General features: G+C 41.1%; 2 protein-coding genes across 8 annotated transcripts in view; one reads left to right on the plus strand and one right to left on the minus strand.

Annotated features, from left to right (window-relative positions):
- prpf40a (PRP40 pre-mRNA processing factor 40 homolog A) overlaps window positions 1-4,904 on the plus strand; it is a 38,520-nt gene extending 33,616 nt beyond the window's left edge. Inside the window, 9 exon segments of the mRNA XM_034186319.1 lie at window positions 1,917-2,008; window positions 2,088-2,204; window positions 3,222-3,359; window positions 3,472-3,567; window positions 3,643-3,729; window positions 3,818-3,908; window positions 3,996-4,057; window positions 4,143-4,298; window positions 4,381-4,904. Coding sequence (XP_034042210.1) covers window positions 1,917-2,008; window positions 2,088-2,204; window positions 3,222-3,359; window positions 3,472-3,567; window positions 3,643-3,729; window positions 3,818-3,908; window positions 3,996-4,057; window positions 4,143-4,298; window positions 4,381-4,470 — 929 coding nt within the window. The 3' untranslated portion in view covers window positions 4,471-4,904.
- A 2,209-nt stretch (window positions 4,905-7,113) lies between these two features.
- Window positions 7,114-17,291, minus strand: part of fmnl2a (formin-like 2a) — a 153,376-nt gene continuing 143,198 nt past the window's right edge. For 2 of the 7 annotated variants that reach the window (XM_034185774.1, XM_034185777.1), the window contains 2 exons: window positions 9,406-9,505; window positions 9,019-9,135 (listed from right to left, as the gene is read on the minus strand). In XM_034185774.1, the coding sequence (XP_034041665.1) occupies window position 9,135; window positions 9,406-9,505 (101 nt within the window). In that variant the 3' untranslated portion in view covers window positions 9,019-9,134. Of the gene's footprint in view, window positions 9,136-9,405; window positions 9,506-10,457; window positions 10,578-17,291 lie in introns of those variants that run through there. The other 5 variants (XM_034185776.1, XM_034185773.1, XM_034185779.1 and 2 more) reach the window with 4 other exon arrangements.

Raw genomic sequence — 17,291 nt, forward strand, 5'->3', positions numbered from 1 at the left:
GGTGGAAATGTTAGATGAAACACAGCAGTGCTCTGTGAATCCTTTTTTTTCATTTTACTTGATAGCAACTGAGTTTAAGAGATTTGTCCTGAAGGATCAGCAGCTGCTGTCTGATTGGTTCAGTCACATTTGAATTGGTCAAGGTATATTTGGGTTTTTGAACATTTGGTGCCAAGTAATCGCACCACCAAGGCCATGGAAACACCCACACACACAGGCGGAGCTCATTCTGTACTTCCTGCAGCACTGCTGAGAGCGCTTTAAAAAACTTTGTTTTTTCATTACTAACTTTGAAACGACTCCAAGAAAAAAATCTAATTCCACATTGTAAGCAGTAATATAATTTTATTTTTTTAATCGGGTGAGTGACAACACATCTGTGTAGATAAGTGATCATGGCTGTAATTTTGTCTGACTTGGAGAGATTTGTGGTCAGTGTGCTTTGGAGTTAGTGTTTCGGCTACTGTGCTCATTGGCACCTTCAAAGCAGCAGAAATGTTTCTGTACCCTTGCCCAGATTTGTGCCTTGAGACGATCCTGTCTCAGAGGTGTTCCTTTGACTTCATGCTTGGTTTCTGCTCTGACATGCACTGTCAACTGTGTGACCTTATATGTAGACAGGTGTGTGCCTTTCCAAATCATGTCCAATCAACTGGATTTACCCCAGGTGGACTCCACTTAAGCTGTGGAAATATCTCAAGAATGATCAGTGGAAACAGGATGCACCTGAGCTCAATTTTGAGCCTCATGGCAAATCCATTTCCAAAAATATCAACAACAAAAATTTACATTGTCATTATGGGGTATTGTGTGTAGAATTTTGAGGGGAAAAAATTATTTCATTCATTTTGGAATAATGCTGTAAAATATAACAGCTGTAACATGGAATAAGTGCAGTGTTGTGAATACTTTCAAGATGCAGCGCGTGTGTGTGTGTGTGCGTGTGTGTGTGTGTGTGTGTGTGTGTGTGTGTGTGTGTGTGTGTGTGTGTGTGTCTTGTTAAAAGTGAAATCTGCCGGAAAATGGCTGATGTCCAGCTCTTGTGATAACCAGAGAAAGAGCACACGACGGTCCCGGATCGACACAGCCATCCGTTTAGAAATGAAATGGTGGTTTCTGCCTGTCGATTGCGGCTCGGAGCGCGGCGTGCCGTGCGCCATTGTGGGCCGTCCTTAAAGCTGTAGTAACACTCCGTAATCTCTGTGAAGCCCATAAAATTTTCACCGAAAGCCATGTCAATTTTCCGAATGGTTTCCAGCTGCCTGTCTCTAACAGTTTCTGAAAAAAGTCTGATGGAACAAAGCCCAAATCATTCCGCCATTTCCTCGCAATGAAAAAACGATGAGAGGGGTGGACCAATGCTCACTCAAAGCCTGCCCACAGGCGAATGACGCAACCGACAGGCGTGAAAAAACTCACACATGCGCACGAAGGTTCAAGCTTGGCTGACGTAAAAACATATGAATCAAATCCATATATTTTTTGCATAAAATAAAAAGGTCGGATAATTTTCTCACAGACCTCATATATACTCCTGAGAATCCATTTTATGTTTCTTTATATTTTGTTTTAGGATCATTTAATATTTTTCTCCTTACAATTAAAAGTTAAAAGCTTATTAGACTTTGTACTCGCATTATCAATTGCATAAAAATGTTTTAATTGACCATATCCTTTATAAAAAATTATTTCTGGGATATCCAACAAAAATAGTTGTCACAATACAGGTAATTCTTTAGAATGTCATGACAGAAGGTCACTCATACACACAGTAACATTTAAATACATGTTTATATTTTTGACAGACATCTGATCCTTTGGGTTTTGTGTTTCCAGGTCTGTTGACTTATTTGTCACAACCTGGCACTGTTATAGTTTTTATTTGAACACATGATTATGTCAAAATGGTTTCACAGGTTCCACTCCTCTGGATCTTTTCAAATTTTATGTGGAAGACTTGAAGGCCCGATACCACGACGAAAAGAGGATCATCAAAGATATTCTGAAAGTGAGATTATAATTTTGAGGACACACACGTTGTACAACCTGTTAATCTTTCTTGCTGATGTCTGTGCTGGTGCTTTCAGGACAAAGGCTTCATGGTTGAAGTGAACACTGGCTTTGAGGACTTTGGGTCAGTCATCAGCTCAGACAAAAGAGCCACCACGCTGGACGCTGGCAACATAAAGCTGGCCTTCAACAGTGTAAGACTCATGTCCGAGACAAAACGTTCACCTCCCGACTTTCTTCATGACAGGTGTTGGTTAAATCTGATCTCAGGCAGCTTTTCAATGTATTATTAAAATCTTACAATTTGATTTTGATGGATACTTCCAAAAAAGTAGTGTTACTAAGAACAACCTAAGACTTGGTCACCAGTCAAGTAAAGATTCAATTGACAGAAATGTCCAACGGTGCAGATATGAAATTGTATGTACTTTAATGTATTTGAAATGAGTAAACAGCTAATTAGTAGTCATATTCTTTAAAATTAACTTTTGTGACTGTATCAACTTGATTTTAAACAAATATTTAGCGTATCAACTTTTTGCTAACAGGCATTGGAGTGTCTGAGTATGCGTTTGTCCTCGATATGACTTCCTGGACTCTGCCATCAGAAGTAAACCTGTATGACCTTGTAGACATTATTTTATCTCGGCAGTGACATTCATGTCTCTGGGTCATCCGTCTTTGAGATGGAGACACACCTGAGAAGAACGTATGAAGTCATGAGGTTGCTGGACTGAGGTGTTTAATGATGCTGATGTCTTTAAAGGAGAACAAAGGTCCAGATCTTTAGGGTCCTAGTGCAGGGTGTCTTGTATGGTTGTGAGGCCTAGGTCACTGGTTAGTGTCCAAGATGACGAATGGGTGCCTTTGATTTCTGGAGGATCCTTAAGTACCGCTGGAGTGACTTTGTGTCAAACAAACTTGCTTATAGAGACTCTGATGATTATCACTTGCATTGTGGGAGATTATCAGCCACATCATTTTGGACATGTGCTGCGTTTCCCGCCAGCATGTGGGTGCCTGAGTGTTAAGGACCCCAGTGCGGCTGGAGAAGATGGATCGTTGTCTGTCTGGGTGGTTGCCATCCAGGACTTGGGGTGGTTCTGTGAATGCAGTGATGTGTGACACCAGCACAGGGTCTCAGACTTGACATGTTAAAGTCCCCAATGTAGAACCAGTGAATAAGCAATGTTTTTTCATTGTGTTTGTAGTTACTGGAGAAGGCTGAAGCCAGAGAGAGGGAACGAGAGAAGGAGGAGGCTCGCAAAATGAAGCGGAAGGAGGCAGCCTTCAAGAACATGCTGAAGCAAGCGACACCACCGCTGGAGCCAGAGGACACATGGGAAGGAGTGCGTGTCACACAGCTTTTCTGTGCTTCCACAGAAGCTCTGGTTCACATTTTCACACGTTCTTCTTTATTTAGTCTTTTCAAAGTCCAGTTAGCAGCTTTTGTCATTGCAGGTTCGAGAAAGATTCTTCAAGGAAACTGCGTTTGAAGATGTGACGCTAGAGTCGGAGAGAAAGAGGATATTCAAAGACTACATTCATGTTTTAGAGGTAAGACCGTTGACACAGTGGGGCCTGACTCTCATTCCGTCTATCTGTAACTTTTTTTTTTTGCTGTTTTACCAGCATGAATGTCAGCATCACCACTCCAAGACAAAAAAGCACTCAAAGAAGTCCAAGAAGCACCACAGGAAGAGATCTCGCTCCCGCTCGGTAAGTAGCTGGTTAACACTGTCGTACCTGCACTAAACACTGAGCTGTATTCTGAGCCGTCTCTACGGCCATGTCCATGTCTTCACAGGGTTCAGAGTCCGACGAGGAAGACTACCACAAGAAGAAGAAACGGTCTCCGTCCAAATCGCCATCTGAGCGCTCCTCCAGTGGCGAGTCCGGTGAGTGAGTTTCTCGTCTGCTGTCAAACGTTGATGGTAGCGCATGCGTTAAGTGCAGTGTATGTTTCTTTTTTGTCTTACAACCAGAGAGAAGCTACAAGAAATCCAAGAAGCACAAGAAGAAAGCCAAGAAGAGACGCCACAAGTCTGTAAGTGTGCACGGTTCCTGTGTGTGTGTGTGTGTGTGTGTTGAATGTCATGTCTGTGTGCACTGATTCCAACGATTGCACCCAGGCGTCGCCCGAATCCGACAGTGAGAAGAAAGGAAGAGAGCGTGAACTAAAGCGTGAAAAGGACGTGGAGAAAGATAAAGAGAATGACAAGTCCCGAGGGAAAACTCACTCGGAGTCCAAACCCAAATCTCCCAAAAAGAAGCCAGCCAAAGAGGAGGTGGGTTTTAGCAGTTTGGTCATTTTGCTGCACGTGTCAGCCCGGCGAGATCTTAAAGTATGTGGTTCTTTGTGTTGTTCAGGGAGGCTGGGACACATCGGGCAGCGAGCTGAGTGAAGGTGAGCTGGAGAAGAGGAGGAGAACTTTACTGGAACAGCTGGACGCACCATGACTGAACTGAGCGATTCTTTTTCCATTTGTACAAAGTGAAACCACCCAAAACAGACTGCAACGCGCTCATCTGGTGATTTTAATTTGAATTTGTTGACAGTTATGCTTTAGAAGTTTAGGTGCCTGTAGCTGTAAATGTTTTGTCAACAATTTTTTTATATTGAATTAAAAGCAAATGTCACAATGGCCAACTGCGTAAAGCAGAATAACTTGTTCACATGTTCAGATTTTGGGGAATGCGTCTTATCACAAATGAGATTTTAATGGAACATTAATAAATAAGTAATAAGTAATAAATCAATGTTTGCATATATGCAGTTTAATTATGGTATCTCTACTGATGAGATTATACTCTTTCTGCATTTCCTAAAATACGAAAAGCAGCAGATTATCAAGCAACAGATGACATCAAACCTTCAGGTGGATTCAGGAAAGGGGGAGAACTTTATTATTCTTTGTTTAACACTTCAAGATAGGCCCTTATGAGTTAAGACTTTAGAAACCTCTAAACATTCCACATCTTGTCTTAATTTTTTTTTAAGTGGTACCACTGCATTTTATCACTGATTGACAAAGATGAGAGAAAAGGCTAAAATCGGAAAAGTACCACAGCTGTGAAACCCAAACTGTCAGCTGTATTTACTTTTTTTGTAACAAATCCATTACTCATTTTGATTGAACAGACATCTATCAAAATTCTTTAGTAACCTGTCACAAGGTTAAAAATTTTTTTTAAATCTTTAATAAAATCAGTGGGCAGAATACTTCAATCCCCGTATTCTGAAAACCTGATCAATGTTGGTGTGTTCATTATGACAGTCACAGTTGGCGTTCCTTTGCATTTTATAGTTGATAAACATTTTATTTGAAATGTGGCTTTTGTGAAGAGCTGTCACTACTTCATAATCTGTGCTGAACAGGAGCACAGATTAAAAAACACCTATAAAAGGTGAAAGTTGTGCATGTGAATCAGGAAATATTCAAGTTTACTTTAAGTAACTAATACAGGTGTAGGCAAAGGTTTGGGCACCCCTGATAAATTTCATGATTTTCCTTTATAAATCATTGGCTGTCTGGATCAGAAATTTCAGTTAAATATCATATAGCAGATAAACACTGATATTTGAGAAGTGAAATTAAGTTTCTTGTATTTACAGAAAGTGTGCAATAATTAAAATTAGGCAGGTGTATAAATATGGGCACCCTTGTCATTTTATTAATTTGGATACATTTAGCACTAATTATTGTAACAAATTTGGTTTGGTAAGTTCATTGACCCTTGACCTCCTTACACAGGTGGATCCAATCATGAGAAAGGGTATTTTAAGGTGGCCATTCACAATTGTTCCTCCCCTTTGCATCTCTTCTGAGTGGCAACATGGGGGGCCTCTAAACAACTCTCAAATGACCTGAAAACAAAGATTGTTTAACAGCATGGTTTAGAGGAAGGATACAAAAATCTGTCAGATATTTCATCTGTCAGTTTCCACTGTGAGGAACATAGTAAGGAAATGGAAGACCGCAGGCACAGTAAAAAAAAACAGGTAAGCTGAAGTGAAGGATGGTGAGAACAGTCAGTCAACCCACAGACCTGCTCCAAAGACCTACAACATGATCTCGTTTGATAGTGTCTTTGTGCATTGTTCAACTATACAGCACACATTGCACAAAGAGATGCTGTAATGCAGAGGAAGCCTTTTCTGCATACACGCCACAGCCAGTGGCTTGAGGTATGCTAAAGCACATTTGGACAAGCCAGCTTCATTTTGGAATAAGATGCTGTGGACTGATGAAACTAAAGTTGAGTTATTTGGACATAAGCAGCGGGATGCAGGGCTGAAAAACACAGCATTCCAAGGGAAAAAAAAGCTTGCTACCTACAGTAAAATTTGGAGGTGGTTACATCATGCTGTGTAGCCAGTGCAGGTACTGGGAATCTTTTTTAAAGTTGAGGGTCACATGGATTCCAGTCAATATCAGCAGATTCTTGAGAACAATGTTCATGAATCAGTGACAAAGTAGAAGTTGAAGGGCTGGATCTTTCAACAAGACGACCCTAAACACTGCTCAAAATCTACTAAGGCATTCATGCAGAGGAACAAGTTTTGGAATGGCCATCTCAGTCCCTAGGCCTGAATATTATTGAAAATCTGTGATTTTGTGTGAGCTGTCCATGCTCAGAAACCAGCAAACCTGAGATGTTTTGTAAAGAATGATCCAAAATACCTTCAACCAGAATCCAGTCTGTCATTGGAAGCTATAGGAAGCATTTAGAGGCTGTTATTTCTACAAAAGGAGGATCTAATTTTTTTTCTGTTGGGGTGCCCAAATTTATGCACCTGACTAATTTTGTTTAAAGAATTATTGCACACTTTCTGTAAATCCTATAAACTTAATTTCACTTCTCAAATATCATTGTTTGTCTGCTATATGATATATTTAACTGAAATTGCTGATCCAAACAACCAATGATTTATAACGGAAAATCATGGAAATCATCAGGGGTGCTCAAACTTTAACATACAACTGTATGTAAAAATCCTGGCGTCTGAGTTGTGGTGCTCATGAAATTATTTGAAAAACATGCAAATTCACACTGGATTCCTGCTTCATATTTGACTTTCAACAAGATAAAAGAAAACAATTCAGTGTAAATAGTTTATTTGATCGTATTTTTTGAAAATCTCAGATCACCTAACTTAGAAAAGAATGTTAATTTGCAATAAACAAACTGCCTAAAAAATACATTTCAAGTGAATATTCAAAAAAAAAAAAAAAAAAAAAAAGCCGGTGTTACCAGTTAGGAATGATGCTAATACAGAGGAGTCAAAAAGAACGGCAGCACGTATTTCAGTGGAGTTCGTTGGACGATGCAGCAGAGTGCATCACAAAACCATTTCGTGCACGTTCATTTAAAGGATAAGTTCACCGTTTTCCAATCCTCTGAGTGCGTTTGTTTAATTTGAGGGGGGGGGGGGGGGGGGACTTTTTTTCTTTCTTTTTTTGGGGGGGGGGGGGATTTTCTTTAGGAAATAATGTGCTGACAGTGCAGTCCCCACAAAAACTTGCCGTGCGCTTTCCTCCTCCTAATATAACTATATTAACAGTGCAGCGGTCTCAGTTAACGATGATCAGTTTGTTTACTGCACGTGTAGCGCACAGAAAATAATTTCAAAATATCACCAGTGATATACACCATCAAACAATGTAAACCATGTTAATAACTACACAATGCAATTAATTTGTTTTGGGGGGGGGGGGTGTACAATTGAGCTCAGAGTTCTGTTGCAGCTGCTTCATGTACTTTCTTTTCAGCAATTTTCATATCTGATGTTTTAATGACTTAGGCTGTTAAAGTGAACATATCCTTCAAATTGTTACAATGTGCATCGTTTAGTAAGTCCATTCTCACTTAAATTTTTTTTTTCAAATCAAAATGTTTCTTTTGTGCAACAATGAGACTGAGTGATCCACCGCCTCACATTGCAGTTCAACACTCCACAGTTTGGCTTAAATATACAAAAACTATAAGTTAAAGTAACATTCAAGTTGTGTAGCACAAGGCAACAAAAAAAATTTTGTTTAAACAATATGTACAAAATTAAAAATCTGGTATGTGTATTAAGTAAAAATAATAATAAAAAAAAACTGTAGCAAAATATCTGTACATGTAGGAAACTTTCTGTCATGTTTTTAATAACTGCTGTCCAACATGTGGACACAGCTGAAAACACAAGCAAATTCTTAAAGGAATCTTAGTGGTTAAATACTATACATTTAAATTACAATAATGTGACTCGACACACTAGACTGGTTTATAATTTACATGAAAACAGAAAACCAGGATCCAGTTTTAAGAATGAGATCATCCAGTAGGATTCAGTGTCTTCCTCAGTGTCAAGATTTGGCAGGGGAAATTTTTGAAATTCCTTTCACCTTTGTTCCCAAAAACCGGCGCGCCACTGAAATACACTTTAATTAGACATGAGAGGTTCAACTTCTGATTTGTTCCTCTATTCTGCAAGAAGAGCTGCATTAATTCACATCAGCCGGAATGTGTGCAAATTAAGATTTTTCTTTAAACATTTTCCATAATGATGTAACATGATGCACCGTTTTCTTGTTTGTAAGGTAGGTGTTCCTGAATACAGTGAGATGTTTAGAACGCTGGTTGTACACAGGCAAAAAAAATAATAATAATCACTTGAAAGTACAGAAATAATCACAACTGGCGGAATGTAATCTGTCACGTTCTGTTTCCAAAGGAAGCGTCTTTTTATGCTGCTCCAGTTTTAACACTCCACAGGAAATTAAAGCCTCCTCAAGTAGTATTGCTAAACCAACAGAAGATATCAGGTCACAATAATTCAGGTCAGGCACTTAAGGTGTCTTAAGCTTCCAGACGTCCATCCCATAAACGTTCTGAGTCCTTCATCAAGAAAAGCTGCTACTATACCGCGCCTGCGTTTTATGTATTCTATTTACATATTCATCTATACGGTCGCTGCTGCTTCTTATCCTTCACTCTGCCCCACCCCCACCACACATGCCCCTCATCACATGACCACTTCTCCATTGTTGACTGGTCGAAGGTTCTGATCGTCAAAGCGCCTCCTGACGCTCCGCCGCACCGCATCCGCTCGCCTGTAAGGCTGATTCCTCAAATCTGGGAGGGGAGGGAGGGACAGAAAGCAGCTGTCAGTCATCTTACCGTAGCATTTTGAGGAGCGCAGAGTGCTGGCAGCCTGACACCCAAAGCAGCATGAGGTTCACTCAGAAGCCAAAAAAAAAAAAAAACCCTGCAGGTCAAACCAAGCACCATCCTCTCCATAATGAGGCTAATCTGATTAAAAGTCTGGAGAAATTACTTTTCAAAAAAGGTTTGACATGCATTATGAGGAGGAGAAAACAGGGAGGTAAACAAAGAGATGCTTGCCAGATTTGGGACACATCCACCACTACAGGGGTGCTACGGGACGAGTTCCTTACCCTCGAGTAGACATTGGGAAATTTAGTAATATTACTCTTCTTTAGGGCTGGATGAAGAGAAGACAAAATGAAAGTTAATGATGGAGGTGGAGGAGGCTGACCGGCACGCGTCAGCCCGTCATTTCAAAGAAGCTTTGCACAGAGAGCACTGAGACAGCAGCAGGGCGTCGGGTGCAGAGCCAGAGAGGTGACAGAGCGCAAGGGTTTAGGGTTTCTGTGTCTCTACCCAGGCTGCTTTACAGAGCGGCTGCCAGCACGACAGAAGCAACTGAACTCAAGAACAAAAAAAAAATATAAACATTTAGCAGCATCTTGACCAAAAACCAAACTGTGCATGCACCCAGAACACAGGTTACCAGAGAAGGACTGAGGATGGATGGCTGCCACACATGGAGTGCTGCAGTGTAAAGAGACGCTGATGCATCGTGCACGAAGTGGGTCAAGCAGGCACGAGGGCAGGGTTGACTGCCAAAGCAGTGCATTGTGAGTAAGGAGTGGGAGAAAGCATGCAACAAGCTGCACCGTTAGCAGTGATGATATCATCAAACACACAAACATTCATGATTTAAAAATAAAGGGGGGGGGGGGTATAATGCCACAGGCTCACAACCACAGCAGCCATTAAAATTAATCACAATTCTGACATTTTACCATTTGAATTTAATATGTTTGTTTTTTTTAATTCACTGAGTCAATTTAACCTGCAGTCAGTCGAGTCCGACCTTGGAGAAGGTTTCGGCTGTGACATTATGGTTTTTCATGGCTGATGAAACAATGAATGAATGAAGGTGTCATACATCATGCAGGTGGGCACAGAAAAAAAAAAAATTCATTATCCCAACACCCCTTTGTGCAGAGGAGGAGGGGGGGGCCGCCTCCAAAACATGTGACATGGGTGGAACTGGACGTGTGATCAATGCGTGACTGTTAAGAGCGTGAAGAAGGAAGATGGTGCAGAGAGGAGAACGAAATGAAGAAGCAAATGACAAATCCAGCAACCTTTGAGAAGAGAGAAAGTTCTATAAGCTTAGTAATGGTAGTCCTCATTGAGGGCTGGCTCGCAGAAGAACCGAGAGCCACGCTTGGCTGTGCGGGCGGTGAAGGGCACCGTCTTCAGCGCTGCATTGAGAACAACAAGAAGGACAACAGCCAAGACAAACAACACGTAAGAGAAGCCAACAGCTACAGAAGTTCAGCAGAGGTTAACATAAAGCAAATGCCCGACAACAGCGCCAGGAGGATCTGAACGATTACAGACGGGACGCAAACACCAGTTAATGCAGGTCTCTGTTAATCCCAACTCTTCAGCTACGTCTCTGCTCAGACATTTTTTGTTGTTGAGATGTAGATGTTGACGGATCAACACATTTCAAACAGCGTTGATGCACGAGTGTGGCCTCTCCCGAAGGTGTTTAACCTTACGAATCCCAAGTAGTTTATGCGCTCCCCCAAGTCACATTTTTACTCACTGTGGGAAATTTTTCACTACACCTGCAAGTCCTGCACCTCTATGGAAATACAACCCCTGGCAAAAATTATGGAATCACCGGCCTCAGAGGATGTTCATTCAGTTGTTTAATTTTGTAGAAAAAAAGCAGATCACAGACATGACACAAAACTAAAGTCATTTCAAATGGCAACTTTCTGGCTTTAAGAAACACTATAAGAAATCAAGAAAAAAAGATTGTGGCAGTCAGTAACGGTTACTTTTTTAGACCAAGCAGAGGAAAAAAAATATGGACTCACTCAATTCTGAGGAAAAAATTATGGAATCACCCTGTAAATTTTCATCCCCCAAATTAACACCTGCATCAAATCAGATCTGCTCATTGACATTGACCCTATGCCATGACATTGACCCTATGTGTCTTTTTGCAAGGAATGTTTTTGCAGTTTTTGCTCTATGGCAAGATGCATTATCATCTTAAAAATGATTTCATCATCCCCAAACATCCTTTCACTTGTCCAAAATATCAACATAAACTTGTGCATTTATTGATGATTTAATGACAGCCATCTCCCCAGTGCCTTTACCTGACATGCAGCCCCATATCATCAATGACTGTGGAAATTTACATGTTCTCTTCAGGCAGTCATCTTTATAAATCTCATTGGAAAGGCACCAAACAAAAGTTCCAGCATCATCACCTTGCCCAATGCAGATTCAAGATTCATCACTGAATATGACTTTCATCCAGTCATCCACAGTCCACAATTGCTTTTCCTTAGCCCATTGTAACCTTGTTTTTTTCTGTTTAGGTGTTAATGATGCCTTTCGTTTAGCTTTTCTGTATGTAAATCCCATTTCCTTTAGGCGGTTTCTTACAGTTTGGTCACAGACGTTGACTCCAGTTTCCTCCCATTCGTTCCTCATTTGTTTTGTTGTACATTTTTCGATTTTTGAGACATATTGCTTTAAGTTTTCTGTCTTGATGCTTTGATGTCTTCCTTGGTCTACCAGTATGTTTGCCTTTAACAACCTTCCCATGTTTGTATTTGGTCCAGAGTTTAGACACAGCTGACTGTGAACAGCCAACATCTTTTGCAACATTGCGTGATGATTTACTCTCTTTTAAGAGTTTGATAATCCTCTCCTTTGTTTCAATTGACATCTCTCGTGTTGGAGCCATGATTCATGTCAGTCCACTTGGTGCAACAGCTCTCCAAGGTGTGTTCACTCCTTTTTAGATGCAGACTAACGAGCAGATCTGATAGTCTGATAGATAGTTTTGGGGATGAAAATTTATAGGGTGATTCCATAATTTTTTCCTCAGAATTGAGTGATTCCATATTTTTTTCCTCTGCTTGGTCTAAAAAAGTAACCGTTACTGACTGCCACAATCTTTTTTTCTTGATTTCTTATAGTGTTTCTTAAAGCCAGAAAGTTGCCATTTGAAATGACTTTAGTTTTGTGTCATGTCTGTGATCCGCTTTATTCTACAAAATTAAACAACTGAATGAACATCCTCCGAGGCCGGTGATTCCATAATTTTTGCCAGGGGTTGTAGCACAATCACAGCTAAAAGTAGAAACAATTCAAAAAGGACTTTGTTAAATGTTACTGTTCAAATGCTTCAATCGTAAAATAAAAGGGCAAATTTGTGTTGAATAGTTCTGATCATTTATTTTGCAAAATTGTGGGGGAACAGAATCTGAACTTAAAACATTTTCCCAAGTGCCTGCAGGACTTAAGCCCCTTTCACATTGGGCCTGCGAAGAGTTGCATTGTGCTGCATATAGAATATGCAGAAATGTTGCGTGTGTTGCACCCAGCATGGTGTACAGGTGGAAGTTTGGTCTGCCTCTTCTGCGGTTTTCACTGCCAGCAAAATTCAGCAGAGTCCAGCGGGTTGAATAAAATCTTGCAAAGCAAGTATGTACTGATAAAAACCTAAAAGATTTTTCACCGGATTGGTGTAGGGGAGTGTACAATTGCGGAGGCTTGCTGTACAGTAGCACAGTGTTATGTAGACTTGCATACAGTTGTGGAGTGTTGTGTAGACTCGTGCACTGGATCCAGTGCTCTACGCCGAAAGTCTGCGAAAAAATTAAATGTTTAATTTTTTGCGTCCATTTCACGGACCTCTTTGTGTCCCTCAGCGTGGCATGTAGGATTGCATAAACTCGGTGGCATCGCTACGCCACACTACGCAACTCTACATTGGCCTGGTGTGAAAGGGACTTTACCAGCGTTGAGGGGGATCTCCACATTATACATGTTCGACATTTATCTTCCTGTTTGATCTTGATTTCTCTACATTATTTTTGTACTTTGTTCTGTCCTCCAATTTGCCATTCAGTCAAAATTTGCTTAATTTTTGTCATATCAATCAATCAATCAAATCAACTTTTTTCTTATATAGCGCCAAATCACAAACAGTTGCCCCAAGGCGCTCCATATTGTAAGGCAAGGCCATACAATAATTATGAAAAACCCCAACGGTCAAAACGACCCCCTATGAGCAAGCACTTGGCCACAGTGGGAAGGAAAAACTCCCTTTTAACAGGAAGAAACCTCCAGCAGAACCAGGCTCAGGGAGGGGCAGTCTTCTGCTGAGACTGGTTGGGGCTGAGGGAAAAAAAACCCAGGAAAAAGACATGCCGTGAAGCGGGGCAGAGATCGATCACTAATGATTAAATGCAGAGTGATGCATACGGAGCAAAAAGAGAAAGAAACAGTGCATCATGGGAACCCCCCCACAATCTACGTCTAAAGCAGCATAACCAAGGGATGGTCCAGGGTCACCCGATCCAGCCCTAACTATAAGCCTTAGCGAAAAGGAAAGTTTTAAGCCTAATCTTAAAAGTAGAGAGGGTATCTGTCTCCCTGATCTGAATTGGGAGCTGGTTCCACAGGAGAGGAGCCTGAAAGCTGAAGGCTCTGCCTCCCATTCTACTCTTACAAACCCTAGGAACTACAAGTAAGCCCGCAGTCTGAGAGCGAAGCGCTCTAATGGGGTAATATGGTACTACGACGTCCCTAAGATAAGATGGGACCTGATTATTCAAAACCTTATAAGTAAGAAGAAGAATTTTAAATTCTATTCTAGAATTAACAGGAAGCCAATGAAGAGAGGCCAACACGGGTGAATAAAATTGGTCCTAGCACAGAACCTTGTGGAACTCCATAATTAACTTTAGTCTGTGAAGAAGATTCCCCATTTACATGAACAAACTGTAATCTATTAGACAAATATGATTCAAACCACCGCAGCGCAGTGCCTTTAATACCTATGACATGCTCTAATCTCTGTAATAAAATTTTATGGTCAACAGTATCAAAAGCAGCACTGAGGTCCAACAGAACAAGCACAGAGATAAGTCCACTGTCCGAAGCCATAAGAAGATCATTTGTAACCTTCACTAATGCTGTTTCTGTACTATGATGAATTCTAAAACCTGACTGAAACTCTTCAAATAGACCATTCCTCTGCAGGTGATCAGTTAGCTGTTTTACAACTACCCTCTCAAGAATCTTTGAGAGAAAAGGAAGGTTGGAGATTCGCCTATAATTAGCTAAGATAGCTGGGTCAAGTGATGGCTTTTTAAGTAATGGTTTAATTACTGCCACCTTAAAGGCCTGTGGTACATAACCAACTAACAAAGATAGATTGATCATATTTAAGATTGAAGCATTAAATAATGGTAGGGCTTCCTTGAGCAGCCTGGCAGGAATGGGGTCTAATAAACATGTTGATGGTTTGGATGAAGTAACTAATGAAAATAACTCAGACAGAACAATCGGAGAGAAAGAGTCTAACCAAATACCGGCATCACTGAAAGCAGCCAAAGATAACGATACATCTTTGGGATGGTTATGAGTAATTTTTTCTCTAATAGTTAAAATTTTGTTAGCAAAGAAAGTCATGAAGTCATTACTAGTTAAAGTTAATGGAATACTCAGCTCAATAGAGCTCTGACTCTTTGTCAGCCTGGCTACAGTGCTGAAAAGAAACCTGGGGTTATTATTATTTTCTTCAATTAGTGATGAGTAGAAAGATGTCCTAGCTTTACGGAGGGCTTTTTTATAGAGCAACAAACTCTTTTTCCAGGCTAAGTGAAGATCTTCTAAATTAGTGAGACGCCATTTCCTCTCCAACTTACGGGTTATCTGCTTTAAGCTACGAGTTTGTGAGTTATACCACGGAGTCAGACACTTCTGATTTAAAGCTCTCTTTTTCAGAGGAGCTACAGCATCCAAAGTTGTCTTCAAAGAGGATGTAAAACTATTGACGAGATACTCTAACTCCCTTACAGAGTTTAGGTAGCTACTCTGCTCTGTGTTGGTATATGACATTAGAGAACATAAAGAAGGAATCATATCCTTAAACCTAGTTACAGCGCTTTCTGAAAGACTTCTAGTGTAATGAAACTTATTCCCCACTGCAGGGTAGTCCATCAGGGTAAATGTAAATGTTATTAAAAAATGATCAGACAGAAGGGAGTTTTCAGGGAATACTGTTAAGTCTTCTATTTCCATACCATAAGTCAGAACAAGATCTAAGATATGATTAAAGTGGTGGGTGGACTCATTTACTTTTTGAGCAAAGCCGATAGAGTCTAATAATAGATTAAATGCAGTGTTGAGGCTGTCATTCTCAGCATCTGTGTGGATGTTAAAATCGCCCACTATAATTATCTTATCTGAGCTAAGCACTAAGTCAGACAAAAGGTCTGAAAATTCACAGAGAAACTCACAGTAACGACCAGGTGGACGATGGATAATAACAAATAAAACTGGTTTTTGGGACTTCCAATTTGGATGGACAAGACTAAGAGACAAGCTTTCAAATGAATTAAAGCTCTGTCTAGGTTTTTGATTAATTAATAAGCTGGAATGGAAGATTGCTGCTAATCCTCCGCCACGGTCCGTGCTACGAGCATTCTGACAGTTAGTGTGACTCGGGGGTGTTGACTCATTTAAACTAACATATTCATCCTGCTGTAACCAGGTTTCTGTTAGGCAGAATAAATCAATACGTTGATCAATTATTATATCATTTACCAACAGGGACTTAGAAGAGAGAGACCTAATGTTTAATAGACCACATTTAACTGTTTTAGTCTGTGGTGCAATTGAAGGTGCTATATTATTTTTTCTTTTTGAATTTTTATGCTGAAATAGATTTTTGCTGGTTATTGGTGGTCTGGGAGCAGGCACCGTCTCTACGGGGATGGGGTAATGAGGGGATGGCAGGGGGAAAGAAGCTGCAGAGAGGTGTATAAGACCACAGCTCTGCCTCCTGGTCCCAACGCTGGACAGTCACAGTTTGGAGGATCCAAGAAAATTGGCCAGATTTCTAGAAATGAGAGCTGCTCCATCTAAAGTGGGATGGATGCCGTCTCTCCTAACAAGACCAGGTTTTCCCCAGAAGCTTTGCCAATTATCAATGAAGCCCACCTCATTTTTTGGACACCACTCAGACAGCCAGCAATTCAAGGAGAACATGCGGCTAAACATGTCACTCCCGGTCTGATTGGGGAGGGGCCCAGAGAAAACAACAGAGTCCGACATTGTTTTTGCAAAGTTACACACCGATTTAATGTTAATTTTAGTGACCTCCGATTGGCGTAACCGAGTGTCATTACTGCCGACGTGAATTACAATCTTACCAAATTTACGCTTAGCCTTAGCCAGCAATTTCAAATGTCCTTCGATGTCGCCTGCTCTGGCCCCCGGAAGACAATTGACAATGGTTGCTGGTGTCGCTAACTTCACATTTCTCAAAACAGAGTCGCCAATAACCAGAGTTTGATCCTCGGCGAGTGTATCGTCGAGTGGGGAAAAACGGTTAGAGATGTGAACGGGTTGACGGTGTACACGGGGCTTCTGTTTAGGGCTACGCTTCCTCCTCACAGTCACCCAGTCAGCCTGCTTTCCCGACTGCCCGGGATCTGCCAGGGGGGAACTAACGGCGGCTAAGCTACCTTGGTCCGCACCGACTACAGGGGCCTGGCTAGCTGTAGAAGTTTCCACGGTGCGGAGCCGAGTCTCCAATTCGCCCAGCCTGGCCTCCAAAGCTACGAATAAGCTGCACTTATTACAAGTACCGTTACTGCTAAAGGAGGCCGAGGAATAACTAAACATTTCACACCCAGAGCAGAAAAGTACGGGAGAGACAGGAGAAGCCGCCATGCTAAATCGGCTAAGAGCTAGTAGCTACGCAACCTAGCGGATTCCTAAAAACACACAAAGTGAATAATGTGTAAATAATTTAGAGGTGATTCAGCAGAAGGAGTGCCCCAATCAAGGCACCAAACAGGCCATGAAGCAGCACAGGCAACGCACGACAACAGCGAACGCACGACAACGGTGCTAAAATAAAATAAAAA

Source organism: Thalassophryne amazonica, chromosome 14 (genome assembly GCF_902500255.1).
Source record: "Thalassophryne amazonica chromosome 14, fThaAma1.1, whole genome shotgun sequence".
Taxonomy (NCBI): domain Eukaryota; kingdom Metazoa; phylum Chordata; class Actinopteri; order Batrachoidiformes; family Batrachoididae; genus Thalassophryne; species Thalassophryne amazonica.